This window comes from Canis lupus, chromosome 32 (genome assembly GCF_003254725.2).
Source record: "Canis lupus dingo isolate Sandy chromosome 32, ASM325472v2, whole genome shotgun sequence".
Taxonomy (NCBI): domain Eukaryota; kingdom Metazoa; phylum Chordata; class Mammalia; order Carnivora; family Canidae; genus Canis; species Canis lupus.
Window position 1 is genome coordinate 16,570,273 of NC_064274.1, and position 26,228 is coordinate 16,596,500.

Below are 26,228 nucleotides of genomic sequence, written 5' to 3' on the forward strand. Positions count from 1 at the left end.
GAATTCTCAAGATCTGCTACTGAATTGGGAAGGGACTCCGTAGGGAGGGTACCTTTCCAAAACATTTTGGGCATTTATAATCTGAATGGCTGTTAATAAGACCTGACTGTGGACATTAGGACATGCATTTTATGCATAGTTTTGGTTGAAATTTCTCAAAAAAGAAATATGCTTAATTGGGAATACAGCATTATTTCTCTGCATGATTAAGAAAAAAACAACCAAAAACTTAAAAACTTTTTTTGGAGAGATCCACAAACCTATAACACTGGAAAGAAGGGGAATTTATTTCGTATTGGGGAAATTTTAAGTTATTAGTAGAAACTTGGTATCCTGCTCTGTTATGAAGAGCCAGGATCTTTGTTTTAAGATAGATTCATTAGAATCTTCACTGAAACAATGACCTTCCACCTTACTTTGACAGTATGTTCTACTGAGTCTTCAAATAGGCTGTTAAATTTGTCCTACTGTTATTCTTAGTCACGTCTTTCTCTTCAGTTATTTCCTTCCACCGCAAATAATTTTATAATGTGATTAAAGTTTTTGAACTCCTTAAAAGAACTGAGAGGGAAAAAAATTACAAATTACTATTGATTCCTCATGTGAATATACCTCGTATTTTATTTGGGTCATTTTTTTGTGTGTGTAGAAGCATTAGGTGTTATTGTATCACAGCTTGTTAGCAGGCTGTATGTGAGGTTATGATCAATGGTTCAGTGTCAGCCTTGGAGGGTATATTGAATAGAGTTTTTCCCATAAGTCAGCACTGGCCCTGATTATAATGAGCATTTTCAGTGTTGATTTGAAGTATAGAATAGGGAGTGAGCTTATTAAACATGCAGATTACTTTATATTGAGTAGGGGTGATTATTGACTAGAACCACACTGTAAGAATTCATAAGGACCTTGACAAATTAAACAGGGTAATTATAAGTGAGATGAAGCTTTTAATAGGGACAAATATGTAATAATTCACTCAGAGATAGAAAAAACAAACTGTGTGTGTGTATGTGTGTGTATCTATGATAATTTAAAACTGGAGGTGTAAACAGTTTCAGGGCAGCCCCGGTGGCTTAGCGGTTTAAGCACTGCCTTCAGTTCAGGGCATGATGCTGGAGACCCAGGATCAAGTCCCACATCAGGCTCCCTGCATGGAGCCTGCTTCTCCCTCTGCCTGTGTCTCTGCCTCTCTCTCTCTGTGTCTCTCATGAATAAATAAAATCTTAAAAAAAAAAAATCAGGAGAGTTCTCTGTTAAAAAAAAAGAAAAGAAAGAAAAGTTTCAGAATGAATCATCTGTCAATTACAAATTTGAAATGTAATGTTAGTGTTTATAAAGAAAATGACCAAAGTGACCTAGCAGTGTAAAAGTTGCTAGGGCTTCTTAAATACCACCGTGACCTATTTATAAAGTCCATAAATTATGCAAAAATTACAAAGAAAAGGAAAAAGTGCCTTAGCTAATAGCAATGTAAAAAAGTGAGTAATAGATCTTGTGGGTGAGAACTATAGGAATTTAGTGTTTAACTCAAAAAAGAAGAGGCTAAAGGATGAAAAACAAGAAAGAAGTGTTTTATTTAAAAAAATATAAAAAGAAGTGTTTTATTATATAAAGGAATATTGTACTGGAGGTGATGGGTAGCTATTGTCCATCTTCACAGAGAAGACAATGAGAGGCTTATGTGAAAAAGATGAGTGTTAGGTGAGGCATGAGTAAGAACTTCCTGGCATTAAGTTTTCTAAGTCAGTAAAGTGCCTAGGAAAGAAGAAAAAAGTCCATTTTGGGAGCTGGCTTTTATTCCTTAAGATATATCATTGAATTATGTGATACCTTCAGGAACTCTTCCAAACACTCTGATGTTATGGTTTTATTAGGGTTCTTACTTAACACCATTTAGAAATTTGTTGATCCTCAGGGAAATTCATGGGAATTAGTCAGGTCTTTCCTATAGTTTCAATGATGTAAGAACATAAAAATCTACTCTTCTATTGAAGTCTCCTGGATTATTTGAGGATATCATCCTAACATAAATTTTACAATCAGTTGACAGTCAATGGTGACATAATGAAATGTTATCTGTACAAATTTAGGATAGTTCCAGATTTGTTCATAGTGTCCTGCAGTAAATAAATATTGAATTATTTCATGATATCTCAGGAAGAAACTGCTCATACTTTCTACCTTACACAGACAATTGGAGGGTAATTGAATTCACAGAGTACTGGGATCTTTTGTAATGCAGTTTTGCTTAATTGGTATATATATCAATATCTATATATATCATGAAAGATTAATTAATAAACTAAGATACAGAGCAAGGTCGTAAATAACAATTCAGCAGGGAGAAAAATATAGTGTCTTTTACCTTTCAGGATTCAGGATTCATGAGGTGACAAAATCAGTTCCTAGCTTATAAGGTGGGTCAACAGGTCAGAGAAACCAACCATATTTTCAATATAACTATTTTCTCTCATTTGTTTAGCATTGTCATTTTGAAGAGAATTTAACAGTCATTTGTATTAATTATGCCTAACAGCAATAAAAAGAGACAGAGTATTTCCATCCCCCTTTGTGGTCTCCAAAATGACCTATCATATTCACAAACCAAAACAACTTTTAAATGTACATGGCAATACACGCACAGGAAGATGTTCCCTTAAGTAGTTCATGATAGCCATCTTTATCAACTGCATCTATTTTATATGAATTTCTAATATTACCTGTGACTATCATATCTATAGTGCATGGCTGATGGGGATGCCCTTGACTATTCTGTGAGGGAGAAGGTGCAGGGAATATTTCTAAATCTCTCAGGAAAGGCACAAAAGTCATCTTGATGCCTAGTAATTCACCATGCAGGGACAGCATTCCTCTTCATGAGTCCTACCACACACTTTTTCTAGATCAAGCACACTTGAAACATCAGTCTTAGAAACATTTTTCTAGATGTCTCCTTGGGCAAGGAAAACAACTGCAAAATTAAACTGTTGGGACTATACCAGAAGAAAAAGCCTTTCTCACAGCAGAGGAAACCATCAACAAAACAAAAAGGCAACCTACTGAAGGGTAATACCCAAAATATATTTAAAAAGCTTACACAACTCAACACTTAAGTAAATAAATAGATAAGTAGTTCTTAAAACACCAAATAAATATTCTAAAGAAGTTCACAGCAAAAGACCTGAAGCTGACTTTGACCTAATTTACTCAGCTGAGGCCCAGAAGGGCAGGTTTGAGGGCAGATGAAGTATAGAGGACATACTGAAGCATCCTCTCCATCCAGGGGGCCTCCCTTGGGAAACTCTCCTCATATCCACAAGTAAAAAATCCTATCCCTCTGTCTTCCCTGGTATCCTTCAGATTTGTTGGCCTCAGGATGTAGGCTTCTGCTGTCTTGAGAAAGAAAAAACTCTGGCACTTTGAGAAGGAAGACAAAATCATGTTACTGCTCTACCAGAGATTGCTGTGGCTGAGTTCTTTCTGATTGACCCTGCCCCAGAATTTATACTTTTAGGCTGCACAATCTAATCTTATATGAGAAAATCACATTTCTTCCACTAACATGACTTTGATCTTATCTTTTTAAAATAAGGAAGTTAACATTATTGGGCTAAAGAACATTAAGCTCTTCCCTGAGCCTGTTTTCAGTTAGTGACAACCCTCATGTACTTAAAATAGCTCTCACTGAGTCTTCAGTAGGGATGGAGCCATCTACAATCCAAATTTTCTTCTGACATGAAGAAACGTTAGAGTCTTGCTTGCCCCATCATTTACCCTTGATACCCTTATATTTCATCAGACTTTCTGCCTAAACCTGTGTCTAAGAGGGTTTGGAAAACTTCAATGAGGAGAAGAGCTACTAAAATGCAGAATGTGGTTTCTCAAAGGACAAGTGGCCATTGGCTATGCTTCAAATAGGAAGATGGGAAGCCTTTCTGTAGTGCTTATTCCATTCCCTTATAAGTAGAGCATACAAATCCTCCTTTATGTAGAAATTCAACCCTTGAGAGAAAAAAAATAAATTTTGTTTTTGGTGTTAACACTCAGTATTACCAAGGGTGACTATTCTCTCCTTGTTCTAGTGCTTTATCTTTTCTTTAGCTACTAAAATCATGAATTCTATTATATTTTTTAATCATTTCAGTTAGGAGAGTTAGCTGAGCAATTTTCTTCACCATTTCAACTTGCTTCTGAAATTTGAGTCAGAAATCACTCATCAAATGAACCACTACTTATTTGCTGTTTCCACATTGCTCAGATAAGTATTCCTTTCAGGAACAGACATTCCACTTTGTACCATGTCCTATGTGTACCAGAATTATGGAGTATAACTTTAGCTTTTCCAAATACATTACTTCAATTATATTTATTTGGGTTTTCTTTTCATTTGCATTGCCTCTGAATTTATTTATTTTATATCCATGGCAAAATGTCTTGTTAAGCAATTCACTGGTGGTCTATTAAAGCTTTTGCAGCTGATTTCGTTGCAGGGGAAATTTCCAAAGCTCCCTTAAAATTAGTTGTTGTGTTTTTTTTAAAACTACAATATATTGTTGCCATGATTAGTCACCCACAGAATGACTGGTAATATACAATAAAAATCACATTTTTATATAATGCTAGTTTAATGGAAGTGCTGGCTTTTCAAGATGAAAGCATATTTCTAGTAAAAAAGAGTAGTCAAGATACATGAGCCTCATTGTGTTCTCCAAACGCTGGACTATATTCTGAGTTTCAAAGATGAATTTAAAGAAAAATTATGGTGGACACCTGGGTAGGTCAGTGGTTGAATGTCTGCCTTCAGTTCAGGGCATGATCCCGGGGTCCCAGGATCAAGTCTCACATCGGGCACCTCCACGGGGAGCCTGCTTCTTCCTCTGCCTATGTCTCTGCTTCTCTCTGTGTCTTTCTCATGAATGAATGAATGAATGAATGAATGAATAAATAAATAAATAAATAAATAAATAAATAAGAAAAATTATGGGAATCGGCAACATGTATTCTAAATGAGTTAAAGAAAGAAGTAAAATTTCATAACACAATGCTACAATGTGAACATATTCTAAGTATTAGAAGAGACTAAAGAGGCAGCTGAGTTTGATCTTGACCTTGAAGGGAAAGAATTCACCGGTAGACAAGGAGACATCTTGTGCAGAGCAAATACCTACCAAAGAAGGAATGATGAAATGGCCTGTTTGCCCTAAAATGGATGTATGAATGAGGCAAAAGTTTATCTTTGAGAATGGAAAAAAATTTAGGCCAATTTTTTTAAGGATCTCAAATGCTACGGAGTTGGTGATTTTTTTCTAAAGGCAACCGGGTATATAGGAAGTATTTAAATAAGACAGGGATAGGCTCAGACATATATCAGAAAGAACACTTTAGCTATAGTGCAGAGGATGGATTAGAGGTAGGTTAGAGATAGGGAGAAGGCTTAGAAATAATTCTCTAAGGGCACCAGATGGCTCAGTCAGTTAAGCGTCCAACTCTGGATTTCCAATCAGGTCGTGATTTCAAGGTCCTGAGATGGAGCCCCGAATCAGGCACCAGGCTGAGCATGGAATCTGCTTGGGACTCTCTCTCCCTCCTTCTCTGCCCCTCCTCCTGCTTGCACTCTCTATGTCTAAAATGAATAAATAAACTCTTTTAAAAAATAAAGAATCCTCTCATAGAAAGGATGAGAGAATTAGCAATGAGAGGACGAAGGTAGTGACAGATTTGTAAGATTCAGGAAGTAAAATGTACAAAAGTTGATGAGAGATTAGATGGGGTAGGGACTTTGGAGAAAAAGGCTATGAGTGAGGAATCTGAAATGAATTTAATTGGTGGGAAAAATAAGGAGATAGCAATTCCAAAATTTATAACAGAGCCTAATAATAAAAATAATAATAAGATTCATAATTGCAACTACCAGTCATGGAGCACTTCTAGAGTGTTCAGTACTAAGGTAAGTGTTTTGTATCAATATCTATGTCAAACCTCCACATGCCTTATTATAAAATTATTATTTTCCCTATTTAATAGGGAAGTGGGTTGTAATTTATAGGAAATTAAATGACTTGTCTAAGGATTGAGACTTAAATCTTTGCATCTTAAAACCCAGATTTGTTGAAACTAAGAGTTTGCCCAGTGCTGGCTGTTGGCTGTACCTCTCAGAGGCAGGCCTACCTTACCTGACCACCTTAGTACACTTTTCCACACTTATCTCTTCTTCTTAGGTCTTAATGAACATGCCATCTCAGTCTAGTGGAACATTATTTGACATATTAGTTGGTCTTTTAAGTTTTAAATTCTGGAACACTTTTTTTTTTTTTTTTTTTTTCTGAAAAACCTGCCTCTGAGCTCACCAGGCCCTCAGCTAATAAAACCAATGAACAACAATGGGCACCAGGCAGGCTTTGAATGTGGTTACTGATGGCCTTCTAGAGCTCAACGATATCTTCTCCTTTGGTAGATGTTGAAATCAGCATCCAGAAGAAGAAACTGTGGGAGAAAAAAAACCTGAACTGAGTTGGAAGACATTTTTAATACATCCTTGCTTGTTTATCTCTCTTCCACTGTCAGCCCCTTTACCTAAAGCATCTAGAACCTATCCTATCAACCACATTCCATTTTTCTCCCCCTGAAGAAAAATCCCTTCTGATGTGATAACTTAAGTTGACTTGTTCCATTCCATTAAAAATGGAATTAGACTTACAATTACCTAGAGCTAGAGCCGGCAACCATCTGTTGGAGAGCTTTCCACAAAATCAAGCTGAGATGCTTAAAAAGAAGAAAGAAAATGAAAATGGAAAAGAGATTTATGAGTGTTATTTTATTTTATTAAGATATTATTTATTTATTCATGAGAGACAGAGAGAGAGAGAGAGAGAGAGGCAGAGACACAGGCAGAGGGAGAAGCAGGCTCCATTCAGGGAGCCCGATGTGGGACTCGATCATGGGACTCCAGGACCTGGGCTGAAGGCAGGCACTAAACTGCTGAGCCACCCAGGGATCCCCATGAGTGTTATTTTAAAGTTTATATGGGTAAGATCTATTCTCTTCTTAAAGAAAAATAGGTAAAAAATATGAGTGAAAATTCACTGCAAAGGGAATAGGCATTAGATTTTCAACTAGTTAACAATTTTAGAAATGTAAAGTAGTAAGACATTCAAAGTTATGACCATTCACAGTCATAGGTTTATAAAATCTTGTATTTCCTTAAATAGGGCATTAGGAGATGAATCATTATAATAATAATCTCCATATAAAACAATAGGGGAGCACCTGGGTGGCACAGTCAGTTGAACATCTGACTCTTGGTCTCAGCTCAAGTCATGATTTCAGGATTGTAAATTCAAGCCCCTAGTCAGGCTCTGTGGTAAGTGGAGGGTCTACTTGAGGATTCACTCCCTCTGCCCTTCTTCTGCCCCTCCTGTTCATGCTCTCTCTCTCCTACTCTCTTTCTCACACTCGCTAAAATAAATAAATACCTCTTTTTTAAAAATTAAAACAAAATAAAAATAAAGCAATGGATAAGTTGATTGAATGCTGATGCAACAGGTCCACTTGTCCTCACCCTTAGACACTCTTATTCTTTCCATTTATATATTAGAAAATTCAGGTAAACAGAGGTTAACATCACATGGCCCACAAATCTGCTTGACTTTAAAATCTAACTTACCCAATGTCAAAGCTGTCACAAATATCTAATATCAGAGTATCACATGTGTTGAAATTAATTTTCTATGCTTGAACAGTTTTAAGTGTTTATTTTTCTCATGGAAAGAGTTGGCAATCAGCCTAGATCCACCCACATTCCTAAAATTGACTTGACAGAAGTGCCCTAAATTACAGTTTCTAAGTATATGTAATGTTCATGCAAATAACTAAATACCACTTACCTATCCGATCTCAGTATTCTTTAGTATTCATGGTTGCTAGTAGTATAGGACACCAGAAGGAATAAAAGTATAAATCTGAAAACATGCTGGGAAAACAAGGCTTGTTAGAATGGCAAACTAATTGCTTTCTTTTATTATTCACCAATTACACAGCTATAAACCCCCCTTTTTTTTTTTTTTTTTTTTTTACCCTATGTGCATGAGTGGGGATATGGGATTGGGAAAGGAGGATTCAGGTCTAACACATCTGCAGTGATCATTTGCTGAGTTTTATGTGGGTAAATGTGGGTTTTGTGTGACTAAGTGGAGAAATGGAATTTATTAGTATGAGTTAACTCTTTTCTAGAATGCTCTAGATTTTTCCATTTCTTCTGTGGCCTGGGTATGCATTGTGAATTGTTAAAAAAGAAATGACATGGGCAGCCCGGGTGGCTCAGCAATTTAGCGACACCTTCAGGCCAGGTCCTGATCCTGGAGACCCGGGATCGAGTCCCATGTCAGGCTCCCTGCGTGCAGCCTGCTTCTCCCTCTGCCTGTGTCTCTGCCTCTCTCTCTCTCTCTCTCATGAATAAATAAATAAAATCTTTAAAAAATTTTTTAAAAATAAATGACAACATTTGCCATGGTAAATTAATTTATATATTAGGTACCTATTAATTATTTTAGAATTGTTTTGCATTTAAAACAATGATTTGGCAAAACAAAACAGTAATTTGGCATATCTAAATAATACTCAGATGTTGAATTTCAGATACAATGCTTTTGAGGATTACCACTTATAGAACAATTTGCTAGATTTCTTTTAGGGGTTCATAATATAGGCTATACCATTTCTGCTGATATTACTCTAAAATCTTACTAGCATGAAAATAACAAAATGACCACATAAAATGAACACTCCCTTTCTGTGCTGGGCTCCTAAAACAGCCTTCAGTTTCTGAAATAAGCTGTTTGTGCTCACTTCATTTTGCATCATTTTATTTTTGTCACCTGTGATGCTATCTCTGTGTACTATAATGGAATGATGCTGAATCAGACAAGCTATAGTTTTTATTGCAAGCATATCTCAAGGCAAATTTATAAGCTGAACTTTATCAGAAATGAAGCTAGAGGGAACATGCCTTTGTTCTAAGTTACAAAATGCTTCTGCTGTTCTGAATTTGAAGTATGCTGAAAATAAAATACTTTCTTCTCTGACATCAAGAATTTCACATTGGCAAAATATTAAGAATTCCTTTAAAATTTTCATTGTGTACAAATTAGTTTCACTAACAAAAACTATGTGTATTATGATTCTATATTCAAGTTGTAAAGCTGATATTGAAGGTGATGTTATGCTGCAGAAACCTGATTATATTAATGATCCTAACATTTGATTTCAATTTTCTTTTCATGAAAAGCTAAGAGGGAGTGTTAATTTATTTAACAGTATTCTACTGGTATGACTACTTGGGCAAACAAGTTATATATTTAGGTATAGGCATACAAAAATTTTACCTCTTCATTATGAAATCACCACCACCAAATTGAAGGTTTCTGAGAGTTATAAGAGAGATTGGTTGCTGAACTTTCTAAACAGCAAGTGGCCAACAATCCTTTCCTGGGAGGGTTTTTGATGAACTGTGACATGGCCTTCCCCAGCGATAAGACATTTTGGTTCTAGTAGGTGGGAGCTTCACACAACTACCTAGCATAGGCCTTTGTATTCATAATATAGAACACATGAGGGCTGTTATTATAACCTGCATTGATAATAGTTCATTCCTTTTTCCCATGTTACTACTTTAGAGCATCCTCCACTAAACAGTGGGAAATATGTTAAAATGTTAATATTTTGAATAGCTTCATTCCTACCATTGGAAACAGCAGTAAATGAGAAGTAAATTGTCACTGGAAACAAAACTCTTATTGCCATTCTGTTAACAAGATAATTATGGGATGTCCCAGGAGCAAATGCTCAGTTCCTCTAGTATGAGGTTGCACCCTAGCTACATGTAGCTTGTTTTTATTCCTGCTTTTGCTCTCAATTATTCTTCATACTGTCACCTTATCTTTTTATAAATGGTAGAATTAATTTAATAGTTGTAGAATATCCCGGCAAATTTTTCCTTGCAAATAGTAATTTTTAAATGCATCCTTTTATGCAGCAGGAGTACAGAACAAAAAGGAATTATCATGGTAGTTTTCATAGAGTAAATGATACACATCAACAACCTAAAACTCAATAAAATGTAGATTAAATTTTGCTGAAAATACCATTAGAAAATGGCACAAATCCTCCTTAGCAAACACAGCCCATAATTTATCGTTTGCAATACAGTTTTGCACATGATGGAAAGTGGTGACCTGCAAGAGTATTCCCAATACTCTTGCCCAATGTTAGTGTTGTTTGCAAAGGCCCCCAGGAAATCATTAGCAAACTCCCATCTAGAAAGAGATCAAAAGGTCAGAGGTATACATAACGTGAGATTCATGACCCATGGTTGTGGAGGGCTGTGAGTATTCTTGTTCAAAATATGGTATAGTGTTTCAAAGCATATGCTGCCATTCTCAGAGGTTAGGAGTGTGAATATGCCAGCATCTAATTGTGAACAGTATGCCAAAGACACACTTGTTCTTAAACCTCAGCCATTAGCATTGAGCATCTACATAAACTCAAATGAGTTTCAGTCAAACAGTAATTGGTTCTCCAGGTTAGAAAGTATAGAGTGGCTCAGAAACTTAAATGTAAGGAAATTGACCGCCAATTTAGAGGTGAATAACCTGGGACAAGTAGATACTATCTATAACTCAGAGATCGATGTGAAAATCCTGAGCATTATTCTGTAAAAGAGAAAGCTGAAAATAAATTCAGCTCTCGAGAAGCATGACTTTTATTCTATTTGAATACAAATAGAAATCTCTCTCCTCTCTTTCACACGCACACACACAAACTTAAAGCAAATATAGCAAAAGAAATATAGAAATAAGATGTGGCATCTTAGTATAGTAAAAATACTATAGCCTTTGAAGCCAGTCAGATCTACATTTGAATCTTATCTCATCCCTTGCTGACTGAGCCACAAAGCAAATCCTTTATACTCTCACCCAGAGTTTTCTCATCTATAAAATGGGTGAAATAGTTCTGAGAAATTAGGCATTGCTATGAGAATAAGGTACATCAGATGCTAGTGTGTATGTGGTAGCCACTTAGCTAAAGTGACTATCATAAATACTAATTTTTAAGTATACACTTGACCTCAAAACATGTTTATACAAAATGTAATTATTTTATCAAAATATTTAAGCATTGCCACCTAAAAGAACATAGGCTTAAGGCTTATGACATATGGAATTTTTAAAAACTAAATGATTGTGATTATCTAGCAATTTAATTTAATTTGCTTTTGCTTTGATGGGATTGCTAGGTTTAGTTTTGTGTTTGGTGTTTTTCACAGTGAAGGTTCACAAAAAGAAGCATTGCCTTGCCACTAGAAATTTTTATTTTTCTTTCAGTTATGATTTTGTCTTCTAATGATTCATGTGTCATGCACCCTAACAGTAATTCTCCTTATATATTACATTTTAATATTAAGAAGCCACAAAATAAGAAAAGCAGTTTGACATCCATATTTATGATATTACTCTCTGCTTCCTATAACTTTTTTTTTTTTTAGTTGAAAATACTCAATACACTTTCTTGTATCTTTCTTCTCTTCTAATGATGAAGATCTCTCCAGGACCTTTCCAAGCAAACAGACATCCCTTACGGCACAGTACTGGATTCTGCAGTATATGAACATGTTCGCATGAAAGGAATGAATCCTTTTGAAAGGGACAGCATGTATTCCCAAATGTGGCGGATGATCAACAGAAGCAATGGATCAGAGAATAACGTTCTGGAATCCCAAGCAGGCATTCAAAAGGTACTGGTCATTGTCCTTCATTCACAGTCTATTTAGCCTCCCAGATTGGAATTGCTACATTGAGATTGGTTTATTTCTTTTTCAAAATTTTAACTTTGATGTACAGTTTGCAATTAAATTATACTTCCTATTGATTTAAAGAAGATTTTGAGTTGGCAGAGTGCTTATGGAGAGGGAATTCAAAGCCTTCCGTGCTGTGTTTAATGGATCGGTCTCCAGTGGAATTCCAAAGCTTGAAAACATGAGCTAGTATTTTGTTCAGAATGGGTCAGGGACTTATGCACATGAAGACTAAACATTTGGAAAAAGGTTTTTACAAATCCTCTTCCAAATATCATTAGGGTTATCCAATTCTTTCAAATTACTTGGGGTATTTTTTATACTGCATTTGTTTTTAAATGAAAACCTTATCTTTACTTATGTTTATGTGGTGGGTAAAAGTTAATCTTGTCAACAAATAAGGTCCTACAAATGTCTCTTTCTATTCTAAAAGTGAAAATCTTTTTTTTCCTATCTTATTTTAAATAACCATCATTTAGAAGTTATTTTACCAATAATAATAATAAAAAAAAGGCTTACGAAGCAGTCTTTTGTGTAAAACATGAAGCTAGTTTTTTATTCTGGGCTGTGGTTTATAAACACATATACAGAAGTAATTCTTTCTTCCTCAAGCCCCATCAATCTGCATGAGAGAACTGAATGATTTTTGTTTAAAATTATCCCACTGGCTAGCACAGCGAAAATCACAATGGTTGACATTCAATAAATAATTGTGGGATGAATGAAGGAATGTCAATTACAGCAACAAAGGTGGTATACACTTTTTCTCTGTAACCTTCAGCAGCAGAATAATTTGGACTGCATGTCTGAGTTCCTTGTTCAGAGGGCAAACTTATTAATATTATGTTGAAGAATGTTTTGATGGCTATAAAAAATATTCTGACACAGGTTCTAACATTATTCTATGCCATTTCATATGATGTTCTTTATCTGCTGCTGCTATTATTATGGTTCCTTAGAGTCAGCATAGTTGACATCATTATTTTAAACACTGATAAGGCTGATATAAACCTCTTTCTAAGTCCTAATGATGCATTAGCATGTGAATGTCCTTGAAATGTAAGCAATGTCCTCTAACTCCTTCACCCTTTTTTATATTAATCTAGGTGTCCTTGGACCCAAATATTAAGCCTAAAATCCACTGGGAGAATGGGTGGGTGAGAATGGGTGAGTGAGTGGACCTATATTTTGTCTGGAGAAGATGGAAGAATAGACATTTTAGGCTTTACTAGGTACTCACAGGACTTGAATAAATTTAAGCCTCAGAATAAAAGTACTTAAATGGTTTTTGGAAGAGTACTTTCCTTCATATAGTTGATTGTTAAGAATTTTGTTTTCTTGACGATAAATATATTTATAGTTTATATTTCTATTCCATTTTATAAGCCAAAGCTCTCCACACTTTATAAACTCTTTCTGTACCATACCATTCCAGAGAAAATTCACTTTTTTTCTCCAAGCAGATATACAGATTCTCAGAAAATATTTTAAAAAATATTCACTCATCCATAATTTGTTTATTCATTTTTTTCATACAATATTTGCTAAGTGCTGATTATGTATCAAACATTGATCTAGGAACTGTAGATAACTCCACCACAGAGAAATGAATAATCACTGGATCTGTGAAATATAGAGTCTGGTAAGAGAGATAGAAAAGAAAACTAAAATGCATGATCAAACAAAATGGTTTAATCATGATAAATGCTACAGAAAGAAAAAAAAAAAACTTTGGTGCTCTTATAGAAATTAAAGAAAACATCTGTTTAAAGAATAGTGATTAAATATGGTTCCCTGAGGAGACAAAATATTAGTGATGACTTGCCTGATTGGGAACTGTTCCTGTAGAAGAGAGGGTAACAGGGCATCCAAACAAAGCATAGCCTAGGCAAAAGCCTGAAGGTACATTCAAGAAACTAGTTTAAAAATCAATGTGAGGGAATCCCTGAGTGGCTCAGCAGTTAAGTGCCTGCCTTTGGCCCAGGGTGTGATCCTGGAGACCTGGGATCAAATCCCACCTCAGGCTCCCTGCATGGAGCCTGCTTCTCCCTCTACCTGTGTCTCTGCCTCTGTCTCTGTCTCTCCCCCCCCCCCGCCGCCCCCGTGTATCTCTCATGAATAAATAAATAAAATCTATTAAAAAAAAATTAAAAATCAATGTGAACTGGAACATGTCAAATGAGAGAAGGGAATAAGGTTAGTAGGCAGAGGATAGATCATGAAGTACCTTGTTGCCCTTTGAAAGGAATCTGGATTTTATTTGAATGGCAAAAAATGCTACTAAATTAAGGGAATGTTGTGATTCGTTATCACCTTTCAAAAAGGTCACTGTAGCTGAGGTATAGGGATTGGTTAAGAGGATGCAGAGTGGAAATAGTGAGACCCTAAGAGACTCTTGTAAATTTCAGAGGTAGCCAGTCAAGTAGATACATGTAGACAAGGTCTTGCTTCATTCTTATGTTCTTACACACACACATTACACACACAGCCCATATACCTTACATTCTCTGTAGGTGCAAACTGAGTACACTTTCTATATCCTTGTATTTCCAAAGTAAAATAATAAATCCCAAGGATATAGAAGATCAAATGCCATGTAGAAGCTTTAAATAGTCATATATGTGTTAAGATATACATATATATCTTCCAAGGTCTTCAGTATTGTCTAAGAAAACCTCTCCTTTTCAAAGTATGTACATATAGTTTCCTACATTTTCTACTCCTGTTCTTTTTTACCTTAATGTCTTTTAACCATATAGAATTTAATTTGACATTTGTGGACATATAAAAAGAAATTACAAATATCCACACTGAGAAAATTTCAATCTGAGATTCTATGAAATAAAAGTGTTTTAGACTAGGCTATTGATAAGTTTGCATTATGTGCTAAGAAATTTAGTTAATTCTTCTGTAGCTTTTGTCATTTTTTTCTTTAAATATGTGGCTATTCCATCACCCTTCAACTTGGGTTAATGTTTCTAGTGCTGTTATTAAATGTCATACATTTTTTAAAAAGTCTATTACGAAGAAGAGAAAGAACCCCGTTCTGAGAGAGAGGGGGCAAAAACCATCTGGTTTTCTCTTCTGGTTCTTCCAGTTCTTAGGTGTTTAACTTTGGGCAAGTAACTTGTCTTCTTTAAGATTCACTCTACTCATCTGTAAACTTACCACAGTGTGGGAATTAAAAGTCTGCAAAAGACATGTGTACCTGGGTTTGAATAGAGTTCATTTTTAAAACTAAAATGTGTAAATGTAACTAACTACTAAAAATCTGTGGGACCCAGGATTTTTTTCATGTTGATAAGAATTCCTGCATCACATGTTTTTTATATGTATCAAATATATATTATATTTATAACATAAATATATACATGTGGAAGCATCAATAAATAGTGTGATTAGAGTCATAAGCTCATAAGATGATCCTTTATATTACCTGAAACTGTGTAAATGTGAACAATTTGTAACTACAAAGCTTTATTATTTAGTATCTTCTAAGGTTAAGTTAAAATTTTAATATAATGAAAAGGACATTTAATAAAAAAAAGAATAATTTCTATTCCTTGAGAGTCTACTGATAAAGAGAACTCATAAGTTTAAAATTGCAAATCATGTCACCTAGTATTATACTTATTTAGTTTTCTAATTCACTAAATGGTTAGTGAAGAATATCCTTATGACTTCATAATGGAAGATATCAAAGTGAAATTTGCTTGTTGTATATATTCTTTCAAACAAAATCAGACACTGAAAACTGATTAGATGGAAAAAATCAGTAGTAATAATAAAGTGTATTTTGTTTCTGTTTGCAAGGTTTTGGCCAGCTTTTATTAAAACACAAAACCAACCAACCAAAAACCAATAACCTTCTCACCTGCTAAAGCTCACTGGGAGTTTATAAGATTGAGAACTATAACACATGAAATGTAGTTGTAGATTCTTGCTTGAGCAACTAGTCTTGCACATCTCACACAGCAGCTTCTTCTTTCTGTCATTAGTTTCTAATTTGTTCAGGCAGAAAAGACCTTAGAGGTCTTCTAGGTCAACTTTCCACAAAGGCCAAACTTCTTCTACAGTGTCTTTGACAAGAGTTCATATATATAGTAACTGCCTTCCAGCAAAGCCTGCATCACTGTGCAAACAATCCTTACAATCTAATTATAACTTTAAACAGATACCATTAATGTCTCAGGTTGTGTGTGTTCTTAATTATGCTATACTAGTATCATTAAGTTTCTCTTACTTGAAGGTAGATCTTCATCCCTTCTAATATTGTTCTGTTCACCAAAGAAAGCTGTATAAATGAGGATTAAGTAAATTAGTTCTGATCTGCTATTCTTGGGAGACATTCACCTGTATCAGACTAGCCTAATTAAACTAGGGCAGATTTGATTCTCTTCCCAGAGCTTTTTGCAGATTTGCAGAGGTAGAAAAAAAATGTATATGACAAATATAACAGAAAATTTTAGTGCATTTATTCAACAATCATTTATTAAACACTCTCTATGTACCAGCCAGGATTCTGGTTGCTGAAGTGAACGTAAATGAAAGCAAAATGCCTTCACAGAGTTCACATTCTAATGGAGGAAGCAGATAATAAATAAAATATGTTGTATTTCAGTAGTGATAAGTGTTAAAGACAAAAAGTAGGAGAGGTAGAAGGGGAACAGGAAGGAGATGGTCTGCATTGTTAGATCAAATGGCCAGGGAAGGCATAAGGAAATAACATTGGAATAAAGACATGAAGAAGATGGGGGAGAAAAAAAGAATTGTATATCTGGTTGACATGTTTTCAGACAAAGGGTTAGCCAAAGCAAAGGCCCTGAGGTGGGAGCATGCCTGGATGTTCTAAGACTGTGAAGGAGGCTTGTGTAACTCAGAAATAAGATGTAATATCAGAAGTGTAACAAAGTCAGAAAAGTAGAGGGCCAGGTGGTAGGGGAGAAGGAATATTATATAGGGATGTGTTACTTACAGCAGAATCCTGTAAAATCAGCATCGCTTGGGAGCTTGTTAGAAGTACAGACTCTTCGGCCCCACCTAAGCCCTTCTGGATGTAAATCTCAGTCTAAGAAGATTCCCAGGTGATTCATATGCATGCTAAAGTCTGAAAATGCTAATACAGGGCTGTATAAAACATTCCAAGTGGGCTTTTACTCTATGGGAGATATGATACTTAGGAAGGTTTGGAACAGAAGAATAACACAATATAACTCTTAATTTGGCAAATCACAGGTAAAGCTCTGAGTAGGAATGAAGAAACTGGGCATAATACTGAAATAGAGAACTTTCTGGTTATTTATAAGGCAATATTTATTTTCTGATAACCTATTAAACTCAGGTGGTAAAGAACAAATTATTCTAAAACCCTAGCCATGAGGATTACTCAAGAAGGAAAGAAAATGAGGATTGGTAGGATTAAAATCCTAGCCAGAGGATCCCAATGGTAACTGCATAATACCTCAGACTACATAGTTCAAAGAGGATATTAAAAAAAAAAAAATCTGATGGCTACTATGGCAACAGGGAAGCGAGGGATGGTGTTGGCAGCAGTAGTTTTCAATCAGAAAGATAGCATCAATTTGCAAAGCTAATTAGGCCACACAAGTCCCAGAGCAGTATGGGGAAAGAGAAACTGACAAGGTCCAGGTGTGGAGCAAAGCCACTGGGCTCAGGCCCCAGCTCTAATGCCAGCTGGAAAACTGGAGTATTGAAATAAAAGCCAAGACAAAAGATTGGTCATGTCGTCAAATGGGCCAATATAAAGGATTTTTAAGGACTGGCATAGAAAGACGAATTCTAGACCCTGTGAAGTGACAAAGTAAGCCTATCCTCTTTATTGATCTGTGACTGAAAAAAACTGGGCAGATTGAACCCGTTGTTTTATTTATTCATTCAACACACATTCAGGGAGCACCTATTTATCAGGCATTATTCTGGGCATTGGGAATTACATAGAACAAAGAAAGTCCTTGTCCAAATGGAGATTATACTGTAGTGGAGAGAAAACAATAGACAAGCACATAAACATGTGCTATGAAGAAACATTAGAAAGGTAAGAATGAAAGAAAGCAGAAGAGGAAGAAGGATGTTGCCATCACACATAAAGTGGTCATAGAAAGCATCTCTGAGAAATTGCATTTGAGTAGAGATCTGAAAGAGGAAAAAGTATGGCCCATGAAGGCTGTGGAGAGACAGCGAGGACAGGAAGTGCTCCAGGCAGAAGGAATATTACTGCAAAATTCCTGAGGCAGTGGTAGCTTGGCATGATGGAGAGAAATGTCAAGCAAGACCAATGTGGCTGGAGAAGGGTGCCTGGGGTGGGTGGGTAGGGCGTGCAGAAAAGAGGGGTAGGAAATAAGGCCACAGTGGAAGTTAGGCAGGATAGTGGCCTAAAAATGTTGAAGCATGGAACCCATTAAAGTTCAAATTGTACCTTTTTCTTTTGTTGAGATATAACTGACATATGACATAGTTTCAGACGTACAACATAATGATTCCATGTTTTTGTGTATTGCAAAATGACCACAATAAGCCTAGTTAATATCAGTCACCATTGTTACAGATTTTCTTTTTGTGATAAGAACTTTTAAGATCTATCTACTCTCTTAGCAACTGTTACATATGCAGTGTGGTATTATTAACCATATCACCATGCTGTACATTACATCCCCATGGCTTATGTATTTTATGAATAAAAGTTTTACCTTTCAATCCCTTTTACCCATTTTATCCTAATTGAGGAATGAAAGGCATTTGAATATCTTAAATCGCTTCAAGTGATTCTGATTCACAATAAAGGTTGAAAATCACTGATATATTGGAGTCATTTAAATGATTTTGAGTTTTGAATAATTCTGAGGTTGCGAGTAGGAGAATGACATGAGGTGACTTACTTTTCAAAGGTCCATTCAAGGTGCTATGTGGAAGATAGGGGAGGTCAAGGCTAGAAGCAAGAAGAGTGAGATTACTGTAATAATCTAAGTGATACATGATGGTGGGTGGACCAAAGTGCTTATATTGGAAGTGGGAAAAAGTGATTAAATTTGGATATATTTGTTGTGCCCAAGTTTGCGAATCTGAGAAACCACCAAAGAGCTGACACCGATGCAAACACACGAGGGTTTATTTACAAGCTCGGGCTTGGGTCCAAGTACACCCGACACAGCGGAGCAGGGACTTGGACCCCAATCTTGGTTTCAGTTTAGTTTTAAGGGCTGGTCTAGGGGACCTCCAGAAGGGGTGGAGGAATTTCTCAAGTTCTGTTTACATTCTGATATGGGGCTTTCAAGGGCATTGAGCTCTGTTCTTATTCTAATATGGGGCTTCCTGCCACCGGCTTGGGCTCTGTTCTCATTCTAATAGGGGCTTCCTGCCGTTGGCTTGGGCTCTGTTTTTATTCTAATATGGGGCTTTCTAGGACGTTAAGCTGTAAACTGTTTTTTTCCTGTAACTGAAGGAATGTAAATTTCAGCTCTTATTCACAGGGGCCTGGGATGGCTGTACTTGTGCTAACACTGAACTTAAAGTGGAATGGCCTTAATTTCCTCGGCCTCCACATATTTTGAAAGTATCTCTGACAGATTTTCTAAAAAGACTGAGTTGGGGTATGAAAAACAAAAGTTAAAAATGAGTCCAGTGTCTTTGGCCTAAGTAGTTTGAAGAATGAAGTTGACTATTTTGAGGTTGAAAATGCTATAAGGAAGAGCAGATTTGAAGAGCCAAATGAAAATTTGCCTTTGCATGATTCTTAATATGAAACGTTTATTAATTATCCAAGAAAGCTGCTTTCTATATATGAATTGAGTGAGAAAAAGTTCTAGTTGGAGATGGGAGATTACTAGCATAGAGTCTATATTTAAAGTGGTAAGACTTGATGATATCACTGAAGATGTGTGCCTATCTAGAGAAGAAAGCTATCTAAAGACTAATCCCTGGGACAATTTAGGATTTAGAGGAAGGGAAGTTAAAAAGGATATAACAGAGTCAAAGAAGGGTCAGCCTGGGAAGCAGGGGCAAAACCAAGAGTGTTTGTTTAGGAGCCAAATGAAAAAATGTTTCAAGAAAGTTCAAATCATCAACTCTGTCAAATGATGCTAATGGGTGAAGTATGGGTGAAGACTGAGAATTAGTGATTTATTTGGCAACCTGCAGTCACTGGTGACCTTGACAAAAGCATATCTGGTAGGGGGAGAGGAGAAGGAATAAGAATTAGATTGGAGGGAAAAATGAATGAGAAGAGAGGCAGTGGAAATTACAAGACTAAGTACTTTTATTTTTTATTTCAGTTTTCTTATTCAAGTATGATTAACATAGTGTTATTAGTTTCAGATGTACAATATAGTGATTTGACAACTCCATACATTACTCAGTGCTCATCAAGACAAGTGTACTCTTAATCCCCTTTATCTATTTCACATGCCTTACCCACCTTTCCTTTGGCAACCATTCATTTGTTCTTGATATTTGAGTCTGTTGTTATGGTTGTTTTTCTTTTTTTCTTTGTTCATTTGTTTTGTTAGACTGGGCACTTTTTAAAGGTGTTTTGTTGAAAGGAAATGCTGAGTAATAGTGGGAAGGGTCCTAGAGTGTGCTGTGAAGTTTGGGAAAAATTTTCTATGAAAAAAGATATGTATAATATCTGTATACTAATGGAATACTGCAGTAAAGAGGGGGAAAACTCATGGCTCCGGAGAGAGACAGGAGAACTGCTGGAGATCTGTCCTTGAGTAAGTGATAAATAATGAAATCTAGTGCACAAGTAGAGGTTTGGAATTAGGAGCACAGTTCATCCATAGTAAGAAGAGAGAAGGTAGACCATATGGGAATACGTGCAGATAAGTTGGAAGATCGTTTTTGATTGTTTGCATTTACTCAGAGAAATAGGAACCAAGACCATCACTCAAGTCTAAGCAACAGGATAAAGATTCTGGAGATTTAAAGAGAGAGAAGATAGGAATGGTTGTTCTGGAGAATGGAAGGGACAGTAAGCTAGTGAAATCTAATGGTATTCCTGGAAAAGACGAAAGGCCCTTTTGCAGTAGTCATCATGACTATAAATTGAAACCAATCAGCATGATTGTGGGCTTTGCTATAGCCATCTTCAGCTGCCTAAGTATAAACATGGAGTCCACAGAGAAAAGATTTCACCAGAATTGATGTTTACCAGATAAGCATGATAGAAAGCAATGGGGTGAGGGAGTTGAGAATATATGCAAAGAAATGATCATTATTATGAATCATGGAATCTCAGCTCAGGAGGAAAGTAGTGACCCAGAAGAGATTGAGGATGACATGAACAATGGACTGTTGGTCTGAATGAGACTAAAGAACTGTAGGAGTCCATGAACCAGAAGAACAGGGTTGGAAATAATACAAAGCTGGTTTCAAGATGATACATTTGAAATAGAGATGATGAAGAGAGTGCTAGTATTGGAAATGATATGACATGGGAGTGGGTGGCTAAGGTAGGAGGAAAGACACAATCCTTGGAGAAGAAGAAGCCAAGTACTGGAAAAGGATGTCTATGTGAATAATCGAATCACCAAGAATAACCCTAGAACTAGAATTTGAGAGAATGACAGGGAGCTAAGTGATAAAATCTTTGAGCTATGCTGGTGTGACACAGAGTCAGCAGACGACTACAGTAGGAATGAGTGTAGTCTGATAGCATAAGATTCAAATCCAAGGCTCTAGAAGTAGTTCAAGGGGCAAGGAGAACACCTACCCATGATCCAGCACCAATGATATGAATGTTGTATAAAATAAAAATAGCCACTATTTGAGAAGACCAAAGACAATCTGCAGAAGAGAAGCAAGTTCTACTCAGCAAAAGAAGGTTAAAGGAAATTCCAAAACAAAACAAGAAACAGATTGAGGATTTAGACAGGGCTTGGGACAGTCTCAGTTTTGCCAGGTGTCCTACTGTTATTATTAACAGCATACTGTGATATTATGACATAAATAAGAAATATATATATATTGGTCTTCCTCCTATTTCTGGCACAAAGCTCCTAAAAACTTTGGAATTTTTTAAGTGTTGAAAGCAACCATGGTGTCTTTTATTATGTTAATGAGGGTGATTTTTGGATTATACCCCCCTGGTTGGTTAGATGGGGACCGAACCAGATGATCAGAGGGTTGGGACTTTCAGTCCCATCTCCTAGGAGGGGAGAGGGGCTGGAGATTGAGTTTAATTACCAAATGGCCATTGATTTAATCGATTATGCCTATGTAATGATGCTCCATAAAAACCCAAAAGGACAAGGAAAAGGTTGTTGGAACCAGTCAGAAACACAGATAACAACCTGGAGTTGTAATCGGCTTCTGAAGGGAGGGTACAGTCTTGAGGGACTGAACCCTTAACCTGTAGAATCTGCTGATATTTCCTATAGCCAGTGTCAGAATTGAGTTGAATTGTAGGATGCCCAGCTGATGTCTGGGAATTGTTGATATGGGCACCCCCACCCCAACGTGTCAGAATTGGTCCCAGAATCTTAAAACCCCTTCACTCAAGATTATTCCCATCAGAGGGCACCTGGGTGGCTCAGTTAGTTAAGCATCCGACTCTTTTTTTTGTTTTTTTTAACTTTCATTTATTTATGATAATCACAGAGAGAGAGGCAGAGACATAGGCAGAGGGAGAAGCAGGCTCCATGCACCAGGAGCCCGACATGGGATTCGATCCCAGGTCTCCAGGATCGCGCCCTGGGCCAAAGGCAGGCGCTAAACCACTGTGCCACCCAGGGATCCCAAGAATCCGACTCTTGGTTTCAGCTCAGCTAATGATGTCTCAGGTCATGAGAATGAAGCAAGCAGGAACCAAATTATATAAAAGAAAAAAAGGCTGTAGTAGAAAACAAATTTCATCTGTTATAGGTTTACATATAGTAATTCCTGGTTTTATGCCTTTCAAACTTATGAACCAAATTGGTCATATTCTTTTTTCTGATTGTTCCATTCCCCTTCCAGAAGTCCTGCCAATGCATTTTTAATGCTTGGGATTGGGTGTTTTTATTTTTTTTTTAAGATTTTATTTATATATTTTAGAGAGAGAGCATGGGCAGGGGGAGAAATAGAGGAGAGAAGGAGTGAGGGGGAAAGAATTTCTAGCAGACGATGTGCTGATCATGGAGCTCAACTTAAGAGCTCAATTCCATGAGATCATGACCTGAACTGAAACCAAGACCAGAGGCCCAACCGACTAAGCCACCCAGGTGCCCCTATTATTATTATTTTTCTAAACTGATTTTTGTTTCTAATAATAATATCATGGATGTTTGAAGTCAAAATTAGTCTTGATTAGATATTTTCTCAAAGGGTAAAGGAGAAGTCCAAAACTACATACTTCTTAAATAATCAAAAGCATTTTAACTTGAAATAGAGTATGTTAGATCTTAACAGCACACAAAGTAAAATGAAAACTAAAAAGATTTTTTTTCTAGATGCCCAGAAAAAAATAGATTCTGTAAATTAAAGTGAAAATAATAAAGTGGTGTCTTGTGTATATAAAGATGATAGTACTAAACTGCCATTAACAGAGCATGTAATTTTAAAATTGCTTTTTTATATAATGATTTAATCCATGATGAAAGCCAGACCTGCTCCAATTCTTCTTTTAATTAGCTACATTCAACTCCAGTTCATCTACTCATTCACCCATTCCTTTAATAACAAATATTTATTGTGTGGGTGCTACCTATTAGAAACTATGATAGGCACAGAGGATGCAGAAATGGATTATCCAGTGAGGGCAGGGCAGCAAAATGCAATATAGTAGCTAATCTACAGAGAAATGTAGAGATGACAAGAGAACACAGAGAAAGGGAATTTACCATAGCCTGAGGGATGAGGCTAGTTCAAGAGCCTCCAGAGGAAGCCTTCCAAGAGGAAGTAATGTTAATCTTCGAGTAAGTAGGATTTAATTAAGTAAAAGAGAGATAGGAGCAAGTAGGATAAGGAGACAGCCTGAACAAAAACATGGAGGTGAGCAAAACACAGAACATGCAGGAAATAAAAAGTAATTGCAGTTAGATATAAGGTGCTTAGGGGGCACCTGGGTGGCTCAGTTGGTTAGGCATTTGCCTTTGGCTCATGATCCTGGGGTCCTGGGATGTAGCCCTGCATCAGGCTACTTGCTCATCAGGAAGCCTGCTGTGCTCTCTGTCAAATAATTAAATAAAATCTTTTAAAAACTTTAAAAAAGATATAAGGTGCTTATATTGGTCAAGTTTATCTAAAGAAAAAGAACAATATATATATTCATATGTTATGTTCGTATATTTGTGTGTGTATATGTGTGGGTACACATTTGTATACAAGATGAGATTTATTATAAGGAATTGGCTCATGCAATTATGGAGGCTGACAAGTCCCACCATCTGCTGTCTATAAGCTTGAGACCCAGGGAAACTGATGATTTAAATTCCAGTGTGATTCTGAAAGCCTGAGAACTAGGAGTGCTAATGGTATAAATCCCAGTTCAAGAGAAGAAGCAGACTCATGTGCCCTGGGCTGAAAGCGGCACTAAACCGCTGAGCTATCCAGGCTGCCCAACCTTGGTTTAGTTCTTATTCTCAACAAAGTTTCCCAAATTGGAAAATGCTCATACATCTGAAAAATTTCTACTGGGGGGATGCCTGGGGCTCAGTGGTTGAGCATCTGCCTTCACTCAGGTTGTGATCCTAGGGACCTGGGATTTGGTCCCACATCAGGCTCCCTGCAGGGAGCCTGCTTCTCCCTCTGCCTATGTCTCTGCCTCTCTCGGTGTCTTTCATGAATAAATAAATAAAATCTTTAAAAAATATTCTGTTGGAAAAATGCACAAAAGTAAAAAAGTATAATTCCACCATAATTTGAAAATCAGCTCACTCTATCCATCCAGTTCTACCCTCAGTTAATCTCCATTAAAACAGCAGGGTGCACATCTTTATGACTTTTTTCTTTATTTAGTGGGCACATGTATGTATGCAGTTTTTCGCTTGGTTTCCATTTGAACTTTTTTTTAAGGAGATGTTCTCTGCCTTTGTCTTTACCAATTTCTGTCATTAACATCTTTCAGATTAGCATATATATTTATATATCATTATAATATCTTCAAAATAGTCTATAAACTATTGTAATTGACCAAATCATTGCCCTTGATGAACACTTTGAATGTTTCATGTATTTATCTCCTGTAAGCAGCTGTGATAAACATCTATTTTTATATATTTATTATTTTCTTTTGTAAATACAGCCATAAAAGGGGGATTCTGAGTTAAGGAGTATATGCTTTTACAAATTGAACAACCACTCTCAAATTCATGTCTGGAAATGGTAAACCTGTTTCTACTTTCTATACAAAAGAAGTTGTTTTCATTGACAGAAGTGACAGAAGTGAATGATATTATTCTTTTATATTTTCAGTTTTGCCAAAATAATGAATGAAAGGTATCTCCTTTTTATTTTTACTTTTCTGATTCTAGTTTAAACATTTTTTCAGATGTGTACTACTTCTATACATCATATTTATATTGTGAAATTATTTCTTTCATACTTTTTTATTGATTTGTTATTGTCAATTTTAATATCCCTTTTAAAAAGATGAATAATAGTACTTTGGGGTTTGTTTTTCTTTTTTTGTTGTTGTTTTGTTTTTGTTTTTGTTTTGTTTTGTTTTGTTTGGTCACTCTACCTTTCACCCTCCAGACTTTTCTTATCCTTGTCCATGGCCACATTTATACCAACAGTTAAACAGATGCACTGGCAAGCAAACACAATTTGGTCAGGCCCTAATATAAATCCACATGCCCAAGTGTACACTTCATAAGACAACATTTCTTTTGCCAGACAGTACTTTCAAAGAGCAGCATTTACTTTGTGAAAAATGGGAAAAGCTAAATGATTTTGTAAATATGCCTCTAAGCTGGCCACTCTTTGCAATCTTCCCTCTTATCCCTAAGAATATTAACATAAATAAGAATTTTATAATACTTAGTTCCCTAGTAACAGATATATGCTGAGAAGGCTCCAATTTTTTGTAATGTTTTTTTTCTATAGCAAAAATATTGGACTTTTGTGCCGACGTATTTGTTTCCATTACATTAAGCTATACACCTTTAACATATACTTTGAATTTTTAGTTTCTCGTCAAACCCTCCTTCCCTCAGTAGGAGAATTAGCAGTTTATATGGGTTTTATTTGCATTCCTGTGAGTTCCAAATCCTGGTTGTCCTTTCATATCCTCAAAGGACTCTCTCTCCTCTCACTCTGATTTATGTGTTTAGTGTTCTATTGTGATTTTCTGCTTCTCAACTACTGAATTCAATTCTTCTACTAAAGCTTAAATGCCATGATTACTAATGTATCCTCCTGCTTTAATATTTCGCAGATTAACTGT

At 36.1% G+C, this 26,228-nt stretch overlaps 1 protein-coding gene across 3 annotated transcripts in view; it reads left to right on the forward strand.

Annotated features, from left to right (window-relative positions):
* Positions 1–26,228, forward strand: part of GRID2 (glutamate ionotropic receptor delta type subunit 2) — a 1,467,015-nt gene that overhangs the window by 1,213,447 nt on the left and 227,340 nt on the right. For all 3 annotated transcript variants that reach the window (XM_025424636.3, XM_025424645.3, XM_025424626.3), the window contains exon 13: positions 11,593–11,788. In XM_025424636.3, coding sequence (XP_025280421.1) covers positions 11,593–11,788 — 196 coding nt within the window. The remainder of the gene's footprint in view (positions 1–11,592; positions 11,789–26,228) is intronic.